The sequence below is a fragment of the Pongo pygmaeus genome, chromosome 10 (genome assembly GCF_028885625.2).
Source record: "Pongo pygmaeus isolate AG05252 chromosome 10, NHGRI_mPonPyg2-v2.0_pri, whole genome shotgun sequence".
NCBI lineage: Eukaryota > Metazoa > Chordata > Mammalia > Primates > Hominidae > Pongo > Pongo pygmaeus.
In genome coordinates, this window is record NC_072383.2 from 103860480 (window position 1) to 103877143 (window position 16664).

A 16664-nucleotide genomic window follows, 5' to 3' on the forward strand; every position below is an offset into this window, starting at 1 on the left:
CCGGCGGATCCCCGGGCGGGGCGGGGCCGGGGCGAGGGGTGCCGGGTGGTTTCCGCCCGGCAGCCCGCAGCCCGCCGCGCTCCGGGCAGCGTCTCCCGGCGGTGGGAGGGGGCGGCCTCCACTCGGTTCCCGGCCCCTCGCAGCCCCGTCAGCCTCCCGCTCGGGGTGCGCCGCCCTTCGTCTGGGTCTCCGCCCCCAGGACCCGCGGCCGCGAGCTCCCGAGCGCGGCTTCCTTGGCCGGCTGCGCTATGGGCTGCGGGAACTCCACCGCCACCAGCGCGGGCGCGGGCCGAGGTGAGTCCGGCGGGAGGCGGGGGCCGGCGGGGGCCGGCGGGGGCGGGCGGGAGAGGCGGCGGGAAGGAGGGGTGCAGGGATCTTGGGTGGGGGGCGCGCAGCCCCCTCTCCCCATCCCCATTTTCGGGACAGGAGCAGACCGCCCGTTTCTGGAAAGACCGAAAGCGTGGCAACTCCCCCGCGCGGGGGCGGTCGCGCCTGGGGCAGACGAGCCTGCGGGGCATCTCTGCCGAGGGAGCGCGGGGAAAACTGTCGCGGGCTCCCCTGCAGCCGCCGGGGCTCCCCTGCAGCCGCCGGGGCTCAGCGCTCTCCTAGGGGAGAGGATTCCCGGACGTGGTCCCCGGCCGCTCCCCCACCTCCCACACTTGGTCCTCCAGGCCTCTCCCCCATCTCCTCGGAACCCAGGCGGTGCACCTGGAAAAGTGCAGCAGAGCAAGACAGGACTTTCTTCGGGCAGTGGTGGTGGGGTAGGAAGCGGGGAAGGGTGGGAGTGGGGTTGGGGAGAACTAGAAGCAAAGCTGCAAAAACGCATCCGTGTCTGCCTTGATGCTGAAGACCGGCTGGGCTGCTCTTAGGATTTCTCTGAGAAGCTGCAGCAGTAAGGATGTTTTACATATGTGAGACAGAGCTTTATTATTAACAGTCTGTTAAGATACTTTTCATTAAACATCACACACACGCAAATAGAAACTTCTTTTTATACCACTTCATTTTGTTGATTGGCAGGCAAGGTCTTCTAGCTTCCCCGGGCCAGCCAGGCTTTGCGTCAAGTGACTTTTTCCAAAACTCACCTTTCTACTTCACCCTGACTATGTCTCCGGATTTAAGGTAGCCTGGATCTGTTTTGAATAATAACTGATGACATATTTCAGTGTCCTTTTGGATAAAGAGCTCCTATCTCCTCCAATTGAAATCAGTCAGATGCCACATCCTAGCCTAACCAGCAAATGCAAACAGCAGTCGGAGGCTGCAGTATTTCCTAGGCGGCTGTGCAGCCCTGGCAATGACTTTGTAACCTTGGGCCTGTCACATCCCTTAACCCGGACGCCGGTAAAAAATGGAGTTTTAAGATTCAAGACTTATTTATTTATTTTACAGTTTATTTTGACGTTCACATAATGGAATCGGATGTGGCAATCTGCTCAGTACTTGGCCAAGTTTGTGTTTCCTCCTTGGCTGCTGTTGTTGCCACACGTCGGGAATATTCTGCTTCAAGAGAAAGGGCTAACATATGTGCAATTCTAGTCCTAGAGATATGAATGAACCCAGGTAGCGATTTGTTGAAAAGTTTATGACTTACAGTTAACCGTTACCATTTTGAATTAAATCCTGTCCTGGTGATAATGCAGAGAGCAACAGGAGAGCGAATTTTTTAGATTCATATAACAGTGGGGAAGGTTAGCTTAGCGCCTTATGCTAATGAGGGCAAACGGGCTTCAAACCTGCCTGTGGCCAGAAAGCTCTGCATGTGTGAAACAGTGTCAAGGCCACACCCTGCACTCAAATTGTGTCTCAGTCTACTAGGTACTGTGGCCCTATGCAATCCACTGCATGTGTTGCCTACTTTAAAAAAGGTGAAGAAAAATTATCCACATTAAAAAAAATTGTAGGAAGGATTTGTAACAGATTTCCCTTAAAATGAGGCTAGTTTCATGCATGTGCATTTTGATTTATTAATGAACTGCTTGTCAGTTTTAGGGATGGAGAGGGGGTACCATTGCCAAATAAAAATCAGAATGATGGACCAGGCGCAGTGACTCATGCCTGTAATCCCAGCACTTTGGGAGGCTGGGGTGGGTGGATCACATCACCTGAGGTCAGGAATTCGAGACCAGCCTGACCAACATGGTGAAACCCAGTCTCTACTAAAAATACAAAATTAGCTGGGCGTGGTGGCGCCTGCCTGTAATCCCAGCTGTTTGGGAGGCAGAGGCACGAGAATTGCTTGAACCTGGGAGGCGGAGTTTGCAGTGAGCCGAGATCGCACCATTGCACTCCAGCCTGGGCAACAAGAGTGAAACTCTGCTCCATCTCAAAAAAAAAGAAAACAAAAATAGAAAGATGGTAAGGTATGATGAGCTAGCTCTAAAGTGTTAACGTAAAAATCAAATTTGGGGGGAAAATATGATTTCTTGGGGAAATATGATTCTCTTTATGAATATTTGATTGACTTTTTCCGTAGGAGCACATCTCTTACCACCTAAAGGGAAGTCATATTGAAAAAAAAAAAAAAAGCTACTGAAAGAGTAGTTTGAGGAGCAGCCTCACTTTTGTTTGTGGACAGTGCATGTGAGAGCATGCTATTCTCTCCTCCAGCTTGCTCTTTGCCAAAAATTATTTTTGTTCAGAGGAGAGAAGGATATTGAGTGCACACTCAAAACATGCAGGAGACAACATGATGAGCAGGGAGTTATTACATCACCTCTTTGATGGATCTGCTCTTGTCTTGGAGAAGCCATTCCCAAACATTTGCCTGCCTGTGAGTCCACCTGGCTGACTTTGGGATTTGGTCATTGTTATTTTGAAATGTTCTGTCAGTTGGTGGTAGGAATTTAGGTTCAGAGAGGAAATACATCAGGATGAGAGATGTAAAGAAAAATAAACCACAATGCAAAGGTACTGAAAATCTCAGCTGTGAGCTTGGGCATCAGCGTCAATTGCACTGTTGACCAAGCTGCACACTAGGAGGACCGAACCCAAGCAATACGAAACGCGTTAAAGAGATGTTGTCCTTCTCTTCTAGCTGCTTACAGTGCACTACTTCCGATATGTCCCAGGAGTCATAGAATTCAGTAGCCATACAAACTTTTCAGAAAAAAAATGGATAAAGAGATTGTGGAAAGGATGCTGAACTTAAGAGTCTGGACAGTGAGCTTAAGCTTAGGTTTGGTGCTGTGCTGTTTGCATTATTGTGGGTGTTTCATGTTACTTTTTTGAACTCTGGTTTCTTTGTTTATATAATGGGAATAATTGGGTGTATCTTGTTTCATAAGGCTCATGTGAAACTCAAAAATAACATGAAAGCACTCTGTAAACTGTAATTATTACTATATAATAATAATATCACCATTTTGAAGGCAAAGTGGTTTTCCTTGAATATTTTTCTATAAGAACATGGCAAATCTTTTTTCATGCATTAACATATTATTACAATACTTCTAAATCTGAAATCTCCATTCCAAGCCCTGTTTTACTTTTTGAGTTACTTAGGTAAACCAGATAATTGTTTCCCCTTTCCCTGAGATATCAGGACAGGTGCCTCTCTTGGCTTTTGTCTGGTGGACTTGGTTAACATGACAGATTGATATGCAGTAGTGTACTTGAGTTAAGTGGATTCCGTATGCCTGATGCGTGGAGAAACTGGTATGGAGTAAAAGGGTCAAGTGGCCATAAGGAGTAGTGAGATGGATCAGCCCCTTGATAATTCTGGGTAGACTTGCCCCTGGAGTATGTTTCTATTAATAACTATAAGCTTACACATCATCCACCCCTATGTGGGACCTCCTCTGCTGGGAACTTCTAGGGCAACGCTGGGGGCGGCCAGCAATGGATGTTTGTAAAATGAAGTCAAACTTTGTTGCTCTTGAGAAATTGATAGTCTAGGTAAGAGGATTAAGCAATTGAGAATCACTGCAAAGCAGTGGATGATAGAATATAATCTGGACCTCCAAGTTTCCAGATGTTGAATGACACAGTTTAATCAGAGAAGTCCTCCTGGAGGAGTTGAGCTGTCGGTCTAGATGGAATTGTGAGAGGCATTTTGAGTACACAAAAGCTCTCCACTTTCACATTTTGATGTGATCACTCTCTCAAGGTAGGAATTTGATTTTTCCCAACCTACAACTATGTAAAGGATGCAGCAAATTTTTTCTGCATGGTCTAGAGTCTAGACCCCAAATTATGGAGAAACATCTGGATTGAATAGTTCATTTTAAAGTGTCACATTTATTATAAGGCAGGGAGCTTTTGCACTCTCACTCGCTCTCACTCTTTCTCTGCAGTCAGATTCTCTACTCGCTTGTTTTTCCCCTGAGCATATCTCCGGACTAGGCAGAGAAATGACCAACCTTGCATTCTGAGTTAATGATGTACAGCAGGTCAGTCATTCCCTTTTATATAGTCACATTCATATAGACTATGAAGCAAGTCTTTGTAATATAAATCAGAAATTCCTTTTTGTGTAAACCAGAAAATCCCTTAAAAGTTTGGACAGTTCCCCATATCTACAGTAGCCTATTTTAATGCAGGCTAAGGCTGTAGAAATTATTTGCAGCAGGAGTTATTGCAGAAATATTCAGCTCATGATATTTGGTTAAATTGGTTAGTTGAATTTTTTCTGCCAGAGATATGTAATTGGCAGCTGATCTTAACTTTGCAGGCAACTTATTGTCAGAATGTTTCCATAATAGTTTTCTGCTATTTATGTAACAATAGTCCGAGGGGGAGGAGCTTGATAATTGTTTACCCTATTTTATCAGTGTATCCCAGGGAGTTAATACAATCCTTTTGGGTCCAATTTTTTAGATTAGTTATGTCCTTGTCCTCAATTAGCTAGATAATTGCATTCTTTTGAGGTAGCTATATTGGTCCAGGCTTAATTACATCTGTAAATGGTTTGGTAGTGTTGAAATGATACAACTCTGTTTAGCATTAGTCCAAGATTTGTGGGGGAAATAATATAAAAATAATACAAAATTTTGTTGATATCATCAAACATTTTTATCTTGCAGTACTCCCCTTTTCCCACGAGTATGTACCATCCTTCTTTCTATTCTTTAAACATGCTGAACTCATTCTTGTTTTCTCTCTGTGTGAAACACTTTTTTGCTGGAGAGCTGATATTGTGTTTATTTCTTGTCTCCTTTCCCCTCCCCCAAATGGAGGCCTCATGAAAGCCTGTACATTTTGTTTACAGCTGTATCCTCAGCCTCTAGACCAGTTTCCACATTTTTAATGGAACTCACTCTTGTTTTCTCTCTGTGTGAAACACTTTTTTGCTGGAGAGCTGATACTATGTTTATTTCTTGTCTCCTTTCCTCTCCCACAAATGGAGGCCTCATGAAAGCCTATACATTTTGTTTACAGCCATATCCTCAGCCTCTAGACCAGTTTCCACATTTTAAATGGATTTTTTGGTTCTTGAAATATATTTGTTGAATGAATGAGTATATTTGGGAAACAAAAAAGATACAAAATGAAGTCCTAAGTTGGTGTGGGCACACTGTACTGATGTAGCAATTGAGGGAAGAAAATAGAACCTCAGGAAGTCAGGGAAGCCTGCGTGGAGGAAGTGGAACTTTATTTGGGTTTGAAGAATAGCGTGGAGGAAGTGGAACTTTATTTGGCTTTGAAGAATAGGTAAGATTTGGATAGCAGAAAATGGAAGGCAGGTCATTTTTAGTGCTGTGGGAAGTCCTAGAGACAGAAATGGGCTTGGCGCATTTCAGGGTAGTAAGAAGTCTAGCCTGATTGGATGTAGTCGTTCACATTGGTTGCAGGGTATTGGGAAGAAAGAATGGTTAGGATACGGGACGAGGAGGACAGAAAGGCCCTGAGGCCACAGAGTTGAGAGTGGGCTCTGCAGCCAAGAAGGCCAAGTACAAATCCTACATTTGCCATTCATCATTTATATGACCTTGGGCAATTCGCTGAGGCTGTCTGTTCCTTAGGTTCTTTGACCATAAAATGGGGGTGTAATAAGAGAGCCTACTGTAGATTCAGTGAGTTAATGTGTGTAAAGTGTTTAGAACGGTGACTCGTATATTCTAAGTACCCAATATACTATTTATTATCAGTATAGGGAAAGACACAGCTGGTGTAGAAGGAAGGCATGAGCCATTGAAGGCATGTACATGTAGAAGTGGCATCATTCACAGCTGCTGTCTGCGCTCAGAGAAGTGCTGAGGGCCTGGATCATGGCTGTGGGCCCTGAGGGGCAGAAGCGTTGAGGTCACAGATACGTGGAAGACAGTTGAGCTAAAGAGAGGCTGCAGATGTGGGATGAAGGAAGAGGGAGAAGTAAAAATTAAACTGTTAGAGCCTGGCTAACTGGAAGCAGGTTGCTACTCACTCTAAAAGTAAGGTAGTAAGGGGCAGGTGATAAACATACTTGACTGGACCATGTTTGAAGTGATGATGAATAAAGAGAGGTGTGGAGACCCCTCTGCTCAGGTAGTAATCACTGGTGAGACAGAACCAAGAAGCTCTGTGCATCATTCGCTTGCTGTGTCTCCCCAGAATTGACGGTACAACCATGTGAATGGTTCATAAAGGCATCCAAAGTGAGTGATTGATTTCTGCCATTGTCACAGCCTGGTAGGTTCTTTTTGCCCACTGCCCCAAACAAAACCAATGAGGGCTGGGCACGGTGGCTCACACCTGTAATCCCAGCACTTTGGGAGGCTGAGGCAGATGGATCACCTGAGGTCAGGAGTTTTAAGACCAGCCTGGCCAACATGGCGAAACCCCATCTCTACTAAAAATACAAAAAATTAACCAGGCATGGTGGCGCGCTCCTGTAATCCCAGCTACTCAGGAGGCTGAAGTGGGAGAATTGCTTAAACCCAGGAGGGTTGCAAGTGAGGCTGCAGTGAGCAGCCTGTGTGACAGAGCAAGATCCCGTCTCAAAAAAGAAAAAAAAGAAAAACCAATGAGAACAGCAGTTTTTGTGGCAAATAAAGAGTTTAATAATTGCAGGGCTGGCCAAGCGAGGAGAACAGAGAGAAATTTCTCAAACCTGTCTCTCTGAGAATTCGGAGGCTAGGGTTTCTTAAGGGGACTTTGGTAGGCAGGGGGTTACTGGGGAATTGGAACAATTGATTGGCTGGGGATGAGGTCATAGGGGCATCTGAAACATCTTTGGGCAGTAAAGTCAGTTCCCAGGAAAGGGTTGGTTCTCAGAACCAGGTGGCATCTCTTGATCTACCAAAATGTGAAATCTGAAAAATATGTCAAAGGCCAGGTCTTTAGGTTTCACAATACTGATGTTATCTGTAGGAGTATTTGGGGAAGTTGGAAATCTTGTAACCCCTGGTTACGTGACTCTAGTGCAGTAAGCAACTTATAGGAAAGCACGCTAAACAATAGCGGGTTATTGTTTATGCCTATTTTTTAGTAAAGTTTAAGCCCCTACCAGAATTTTAACCTTGCCATATGAATGCAGCTTTGATCTTTGAACAAGGACGGGGGTACGGGAGGTGGGGTCAGTTTTCCTTGCTTCAAAGTGTAACTATAAACTAAATTCCTCTCATAGTTATCTTGGCTTCCATGTTAGAATAAGAAAAAAAACATATGAAATTAAAAGCAAAGCAAAATAGAGTCAGTTATATTAAATTTCTCTCATTATTTATAATTTAGCAAAGGCAGTTTTACCATGAGCCACTTATAGCTCCATATAGACATGGCTTAAATTTTATTATATCAGTTAAATGTCAGTGCACTAACTTATGTCTGTACTTCTTATATGGCTGCATTTATTTTTCATTTTATTTTATTTTTTGAGATGGAGTCTTGCTCTGTCACCCAGGGTGGAGTGCAGTGGCGTGATCTCGGCTCAATGCAACCTCCACCTCCCAGGTTCAAGAGATTTTTCTTCCTCGACCGAGATTTTTCTTCCGAGTAGCTGGGATTACAGGCATGCACCACCGCACCCAGCTGATTTTGTATGTTTAGTGGAGATGGGGTTTCACTGTGTTGGCCAAGCTGGTCACAAATTCCTGACCTCAGGTGATCCACCCGCCTTGGCCTCGCAGAGTGCTGGATTACAGGTGTGAGCCACTAGGCCTGGCCATTTTTTGGTTTTTACTTGCCTGAAGTATAGCTGCTTGTCTTAGTTCATTTTTGTATTGCTATAAAGGAATACCTGAGACGGGGTAATTGACAAAGAATAGAGGTGTATTTGGCTCATGGTTCTGCAGCCTGTACAAGAAGCGTGGCACCAGCATCTGCTTCTGCTGAGGGCTTCTTCAGGCTGCTATCATTCATGGTAGAAGGTAAAAGGGAGCCATAGTGTGCAGAGATCACATGGCAAGAGTGGAAGCAGTAGAGAGAAGGGAGGGAGGTGCCAGGCTCTTGCTAACAACCAGCCAGCTCTCATGGAAACTAATACAGTTAGAGCCCACCTGTTACCACCAGCCATTCATGAAGGATCTGCCCCTATGGCCCAAACACCTCCCATTAGACCCCACCCCCATGAGATTTGGAGGGGACAAACAAACCAAACTCTAGCACTACTCAACAAGGACGACCTATAAAAATGAGATTTTCTATAAGAGCTTCCATTTTCATTGACATAATTTTATGTCAGTATATAATTTTATATTTCTAGGATGCATTGACCTGAATTTTTTTCCTCCATTATTTGAAGAAATCACTTATGAATCTGTATTTTTTTATTGCACTCTGAAAAATAAGCATTGCTTTGGATGAAGTAGTGAGCTGTTGTTCCATTTCTTTTGGCCAAACCAAGACTCTGACATAGTTTTATAACTATTGTGGGTCAGAAGAGCATAGCAAGCTGTCAAAATTAAAGAGAATTTTATTTATTTTTCTGCAGTTATATTTATATAGTTCTCAGAGGGACTGTTTCTTTTCTAAAACAAATAAGAAGTAAAACATTCCTGCATGTTTCTATTATTTCCCATAAGAGCCATAGGCATTTATGTTTCTGATAATTTATGCTGAAAGAAGAGTGCTTTTTAAATCTTTAGTTTTTTTTTTTTTTTTTTTTTCAAATTCTTCACATAATTTTATTTTGGGTGTGCGTGTGAATTATCACCACTTGGTTTGAAGAATGTAACTTAGTATGTAACTTAGCAATTCATTTACCTATGACTATTTCTAGTATATTTTATAAAGTCGAGAGTCTGTATAGTATAGTGATCATAAAAGGTCTTAATAGACTAAAATGTATATGACCTTTTCTTTGTTTTTTTTTTTCCCGTTGAGATGGAGTCTTACTCTGTCGCCCAGGCTAGGTGCAGTGGCGTGATCTTCGCTCTCTGCAAGCTCTGCCTGCCGGGTTCACGCCATTCTCCTGCCTCAGCCTCCCGAGTAGCTGGGACTACAGGCGCCCGCCACCACGCTCGGCTAATTTTTTGTATTTTTAGTAGAGACGGGGTTTCACTGTGTTAGCCAGGATGGTCTCGATCTCCTGACCTCGTGATCCGCCCACCTTGGCCTCCCAAAGTGCTGGGATTACAGGCGTGAGCCACCGCGCCTGGCCCTTCTTTCTTTTAAAAGATATAAGTATGTTCTTCATAATAGAGTTTGGCATGTGGGAGGAAACGCTCACATCAATAAATGTTTGAATTTTTATAATACTGAAGACATGCTGGACAGTATGACTCACAGTTTTTAATGTATACGACAGGCTGATTAGCTCTCAAAGGACCATCTGTCTGTAGGAACCAAGATACTGTATCCGTCTACTTAAAATTACTCAATGCAGGCCGGGCATGGTGGCTCACGCCTGTAATCCCAGTACTTTGGGAGGCAGAGGCAGGTGGATCACAAGGTCAGGAGATCGAGACCATCCTTGCTAACACGGTGAAACCCCATCTGTACTAAAAATGCAAAAAATTAGCCAGGCATGGTGGCACGCACCTGTAGTCCCAGCTACTTGGGAGGCTGAGGCAGGAGAATGGCTTGAACCTGGGAGGCGGAGGTTGCAGTGAGCCGAGATTGTGCCACTGCAATCCAGCCTGAGCAACAGAGTGAGACTCCGTCCCCCCACCAAAAAAAAAAAAAAAAAATTTACTCAATGCAGTATCTTGTAGCTGGCTTGTGTTATCATTCACGAGGAATAAAGTTCTGTTTGTGTCGTGCATGATACATATATTACGTTTAGTTTCCCTCCAGATATTAATTTTGCTGTGTATTTTAAAAGAGATTATTTTTTGAAGACAGGGAAGGACAAAGATAAGAAGGTCTAGTGGGTTGAATGGTAGCCCCCAAAAAGATATGTCCACGTTCTCGTATCTGCAGTGAGTGAATGCAACCTTATTTGGATAAAGGAACTTTGCAAATGTAATAAAGTTAAGGGCTTTGAGATGAGATTATACTAGATTATCTGAGTAGGCACTAAATCCAATGAGAAGGGTGTTTATGAGAGACAAGATGAGAAGACAGACATAGAAGGGAAGGTGATGTAAAAATGGAGGTGGAGCAGAGATGATGGGGCCACAAGCCACGGAATGCCAAGGAATGCTCGCTGCACCAGAAGCCAGGAGAGGCATGGAATGGATGCTTCCCTAAGGCCTCTGGAAGGAGTTTGGATCTGCTGAGACCTTGATTTTGTACTTCTGGCCTCCAGGTCTATGAGTGCATAGATTTCTGTTGTTTAAACCACATAGTTTGTGGTAATTTGTTACAGCAGCCATGGGAAACCAAGACAATATTTTTCTGCAGTAGTTCAGGAATGAGACAAAATTAGAATATAAGAAAATGTATTAAACTCTATACCTGGAGTATAAATAATTCTTTGCTTAAATAAATATAGCACAATGTAATCTTGGTGTGATTCATAAAGCCCTTCAAGACTGTTCAGAACCTTAGCCACTCCTAGGACACATACAATTTTTATATGAAACATAAAGAATGTCTGAGAGGTTTTTTTTCTCCCCCCTTCCTGACACCTAATTCTTCGACACCAAGTGTCCTGCAATTCAATTCAATTTTAACACTACCTGGAGTTAGTGTCAGCCTCCACGGGTTTAACGGGTTGGTCCCACAAGACTGCCCTCCCTTCAGACTCTAGTTGCAAATATCGGGCTTCCAGGTTGCCACACTTCTGTCAACTTGGCTGTAGATTTGGGGGTCTTCACAAATCTCTTCAGGCTCAATGATTGGCTAGAATAGCTCACGGGACTCAGGAGGACACTTTCCTCATGTTTACTGTTTGATCATAAAGGGCCTGAATGAACAGCCAGTGGAAGAGGTACTTGGGGAAGTCTGGAAGTGTCCCAAGTGCAGAAGCCTCCGACCCCAATGGAGTTGGGCTATACCACAGTCCTGGTGCGTAGATAGGTTCACCAACCTGGAAGCTCACTGAATCCAGTAATATGGTTTGGCTGTGTCTCCACCCAAATCTCACCTTGAATTGTAATAATCCCCACATGTCAAGGGCTGGGCCAGATGGAGGTAACTGAATCATGGGGGTGGTTCCCCCATACTGTTCTTGTGGTAGTGACTAAGTCATGAGATCTGATGGTTTTATAAATGGGAGTTCCCCTGCACAAACTCTCTTGCCTGCCGCCACGTAAGATGTGACTTTGCGCCTCCTTTGTGTTCCACCATGACTGTGAGGGCTCCGCAGCCATGTGGAACTGTGAGTTAATTAAGCATGTTTCCTTTATAAATTACCCAGTCTAGGGTATGTCAAAAGCAGCATGAGAACAGACTAATACATCCAGTTATTTTGAGGTTTTTATAGGTGCTGTGGTTTCAGTGCGTTTCCCAACAAGTGTTGGAAATTTAATACCCAATGCAGTAGTGTTGGGAGGTGGGGCCTAATAAGAAGTGATTAGGGCTTGAGGCCTCTGCTCCCATGAATGGATTAATGTGTTTAATCATAAATAAACTGGGGGACAAATGGATTGGGTTGGTTATTGAGAGAGTGGGCTGGTTATTGAGAGAGTGGGTTGCTGTAAAAGCAAGTTTGGCCCCTTCTTGCTGTCTTGCTGCCTTGCTCTTCTGCCTTCTCACATGGGATGAAGCAGCATAAAGGCCCTCACCAGATGTGAGCCCCTCAATCTTGGACTTCCCAGCCTCTAGACTGTAAGAAATACATTTTATTTTCTTTATAAATTATCCAGTCTGTGGTATTCTATAACAGCAACACAAAAAGGACCGAGACACAAGCATGGCTGGTTAAATACTTTGCCACTGGTGATTAACTCAATCTCCAGCCTCTCTTCTCTCTCTGCAGGTGGCAGGGTGGAGCTCAATGTTCCAAGCTTCTAATCAAGGCTTGGTCTTTCTAGCGAACAGCCCCCGTCCTGAAGCCATATAGGGGCTTGGCCAAGAGTCATCTCATTACAAGCCTCACAGAGAGGCTCCTGTCACTCATCACTCAGAAAATTCCAGGGGTTTTAGGAGCTCTGTGCCAGGAACCAGGGACAAAGACCAAATATCTTATGATGAAACTGCAATATCAGATTAAGTTTTTTGAACATTTGAATAGATGGGATTTGCTATGCATTTTTAGTTAACTGAGACTTCTGTCATTGAGACTCATGAATAAAATGTTAAAATCTTCTGAAATGTAGAAAGTAAAAGCTAAACAGAGCCAAGGTGAGATGAAGTGATACTATAAACAACCAACAGTGATGGAAATGTCCTTTACATTCTGTTTACAATTTTTGTTACTGAAACTGCATATAATACTTTCCTGAGAACAAACCTTTCCCCTCTCCATTTTTAGGAAGATATTTAAAATTATGATTATCATTTTTACAGTTTTGGGAAATAGTCATTAAATCTTTTGACCCCTTCCTCTCCAAATTATAATAGTCTCTCTATGTTTTTTGGTGTGTTTTTTTCCCCACAAGAAACATTGTTACCTTTTTTTCATTTCTACTTCTCCTGAGGCCCTAGGCTCATTGTATTAACCCACCAAGGTTATGTTTAAACAGTAAGGAGCCAATTTGGCAGGACATGAAGTGGTATTAGGATGAATGATGTATCCTTGTGGCCTGGAAAAAAATAGATGTAACATTATACATATTTGCTTAATAAATGATAAAGCACATGAACCACAGATACAGTTTAAAGCAAATGGGATCTTGCCACTATCTAATTTTGATCAAAGCACTTTTTGCATAATTACTTAGATTAGGGATTGCCATTTGGTGAATTACAATAAATATATAAGCAAAGTGTAATTAAAAGGTTGCAGTGAGGGTAATTTTATTTCTGTCATTTTATGATTTTATACTTTTACAGGACAAATAAACTTACGCTTTGCATTTTATGTACCCAGGTACTCTGATAGTTTTTGTTCAGGGTTTCCAACATTTGCAACCTTTTTTTTTTCTTTTGGGAAGTTGTGTGTTAGGGAGTTGTATTCTCATTACCCTGGTTACAAGCTTCTTAATAACCACCATGTTACCTTGCTTCTAAGATGCACATTTTCCTATTAAAAAATGGAGCACATTTTGCAGTCATACACACACACACACATGCACACACACACTTCATGGAGTGTTTCTGACTTTGCCCCACCCCTACCATTGCAGTTATTCGGTTGATGATGCCCTTTCAAGTGAGGGCCATTTTAGAACAGAGGGAATGGTCTGTTGACTTTGTTTTAAATGATGGCACCGTGCATCTCCCTTGGGCCTGCTTGGATGTTAAATGGTGAGCCCAGCAGGGAGGAGGCCCTTGATGGTGCCCATAGCTTGGTACAATCAAGGTGAAGTGGATGGAGAGTTCCTGATGCTGATTAAAATAAGCACTGAATGCACAACATGTGGCCATTTGTAAATTCATTTCTCATTTCACACATGTTACTGTGCTTTGCCTTCCTAGCTGCATTTGTTGGCCCAGTATGTCCTCATTTACTAGATGCTGAAACAAAGTGATTTAGTGACTGTCAGACAAATATTGGCATAGGGATCCGACTCCAGTCATCTGCCTTCTGATTCCACACTGTTCTTACCCCATCACTGTTGTGCCATCCCCGAGATGTAGCAGGGCAGCCTTGGCCACTCTTTTCTTCCTGTGGATTGTACTAGGTCACCCCTCATCTTTAAATGTTGAGGACTCGGCCGGGTGTGGTGTCTCACGTCTGTAATCCCAGTACTTGGGGAGGCCAAGGCAGGTGGATCATTTGAGGTCAGGAGTTCAAGACTAGCATGGCCAACATGGAGAAACCCTGTCTCTACTAAAAATACAAAAACAATTAGCTGGGTGTTGTGGCAGGTGCCTGTAATTCCAGCTACTCAGGAGGCTGAGGCAGGAGAATCACTTGAACCCAGGAAGCAGAGGTTGTGGTGAGTCAAGATTGTGCTGCCGCACTCCAGCCTAGGCAACAGAGTGAGACTCTGTCTCAAAAGAAAAAAAAAAAAGTTGAGGACTCATGGTCCACATTATAATCATTGTTTTCTTCCCTCTGTAAGACTTGCAGAATCAAAGGCTCACCTCTGGCTCTCCCTTCCCCTGACTCCAGCAAAACCCAAACACACTCTTTATCCTTTTCCACAAAAATAAAAAAATAAAAGCCAAAAAGATATTATTTTCTTTTTAGACGTAAGCTGAAAATTCTAAGCCCCCCCCAGCCAATCAAATGGACCCCTTCTCTTGGCCAAGGTCATTCCTAAGTTAACCTGCAAAACTAGGTCAGGCCATGATGGGAAGTGGGGATTGGACATGCCTCATTATACCCTCTTCCCTTTGAAATTCAGGCACAACCGACCAACATTTAACATTAAAACAGACCTTAAGACTGACAAAGCAGACTCTTTGTAGCAGTAAGATACCAACATGACAGCAGGCTCTAAAAGAAGTCAGGCCGGGTGTGGTGGCTTATGTCTGTAATCCTAATACTTTGGGAAGCTGAGGTGATTGGATTGCCTCTGCTCAGGAGTTTGAGACCAGCCTCGGCAACATGGTGAAACTGTGTCTCTATTAAAAAATACAAAAATAAGCCAGGTGTGGTGTGCACGCCTGTAATCCCAGCTACTCAGGAGGCTGAGGCAAGAAAATAGCTTGAACCCAGGAGGCGGAGGTTGCAGTGAGCCAAGATGGCACCACTACACTCCAGCCTGAGTGACAGCATAAGACTCCAAAAACAAATATTAAAAAAAAAAAGAAAAAGTCAAAGTATTTTACCCTGAAATATATTTCTTTGACATAAATTTTGAAATGCCAAGCAAAGCTGTCGTTTGAGGGGGAAAAAATGTGTATTCTGTAGATAAATTCTCTTCCCTTTCCAGGTCTTTTTCCTGATCTTGAATTAGTGTCTGGCCTTTTTTTTTTTTTTTTTTTTTTTTGAGACAGAGTCTTGCTCTGTTGCCCAGGCTGGAGTGCAGTGGTGCAATCTCAACTCAGTGCAACCTTTGCCTCCTGGGTTCAAGCAATTCTTCTGCCTCAGCCTTCCAAGTAGCTGGGATTATAGGCGCCCACCACCACACCTGGCTAATTTTTGTATTTTTTTAGTAGAGATAGGTTTTCACCATGTTGGCCAGGCTGGTCTCGAACTCCTGACCTCAGGTGATCCACCCACCTCGGCCACCCAAAGTGCTGGAATTACAGGTGTGAGCCACCGTGCCCGGCCTGGCACCTTTTTAAGTCTGATAAGAAACATTTAAAGAAGCTTCATCTGCAAAATAAAACCTTGGTCTCCACAATCCCTTATCTTAACTCAAGACAATTCCAGGAAGCAATTGATTCCAGATCTTTAAATAAACTCTTTCAACCAATTGCCAATCAGGAAATCTTGGAATCCACCTATCACCTGGAAACAACCCCCCACACCCCCACCACTTTTGAGTTGTCCCGGACCAAACCAATGTACATCGTACAGGTATTGATTGGCGTCTTATGTCTCTCCGTAACGTATGAAACCAAGCTGTAGCCTGAGCACCTTGGACACGTGTTCTCCAGACCTTCTGAGGCTGTGTCACAGGCATTCCTTAACCTTGGCAAAATAAACTTCTAAATTGATTGAGACCTATCTCAATACTTTTTGATTTACATAGGTTTTCTTCTAGATTCTCATGCTTGACTCTAAAATAAAACGTTCATTTTCACGGGTTTATGGTGGCACTAATTTTTGTTTATTTTTTTCTATCAAAAACACTCTACTGTTGGCAGTTTTTCCTATGTTAAGATTTTTTTTTAAGTTTAGGATCTTTTGGTTTAATAATCTCTGATTCTAAAGTAGTTTACATGTGTATAATTTTAACAGTAATGGTGTCACAGAAATGTTCTTCCCTGAAGAAAGGAACTAAGTTTATTACAAAGTTTAGGTTTAGTCAGAGCCTTAAAAGAATTCGTTTGAGACATAGCCTCAATTATCTTTAGGATCAACTTTTAATTTGCAGTATTACAGATGCAAAATGAATATCATTGTTGGATTGTTCTTGCAATTTGGCAATAACTTTACCCACAGACTTATTTACTTACTTTGTAGCACATCTTCCTTTATTTTTACACCTCTGTGACTTGTGCAGAAGTTATTTTAATTTCTATTTAATATATATCGAAATTGAAATATTAACTTAAGTGTGACGTCTAGTAATAACTTAGTTTGCTATTTTTATGTGCCAGCTTTGTGTTAAGTGTTTACATTGTCTTTTTACACATTGTCTTTTTAAATCCTCACAATAACCTTTGAGAAAGGTACTCTTTTACCCTCATTTGACATAAGG

The 16664-nt window shown here is 43.0% G+C and overlaps 1 protein-coding gene across 1 annotated transcript in view; it reads left to right on the forward strand.

Annotated features, from left to right (window-relative positions):
* Positions 1-24: 24 nt before the first annotated feature.
* C10H12orf75 (chromosome 10 C12orf75 homolog) overlaps positions 25-16664 on the forward strand; it is a 40475-nt gene continuing 23835 nt past the window's right edge. The window contains exon 1 of the mRNA XM_063646659.1: positions 25-294. Within this exon, the coding sequence (XP_063502729.1) occupies positions 249-294 (46 nt within the window). The 5' untranslated portion in view covers positions 25-248. The remainder of the gene's footprint in view (positions 295-16664) is intronic.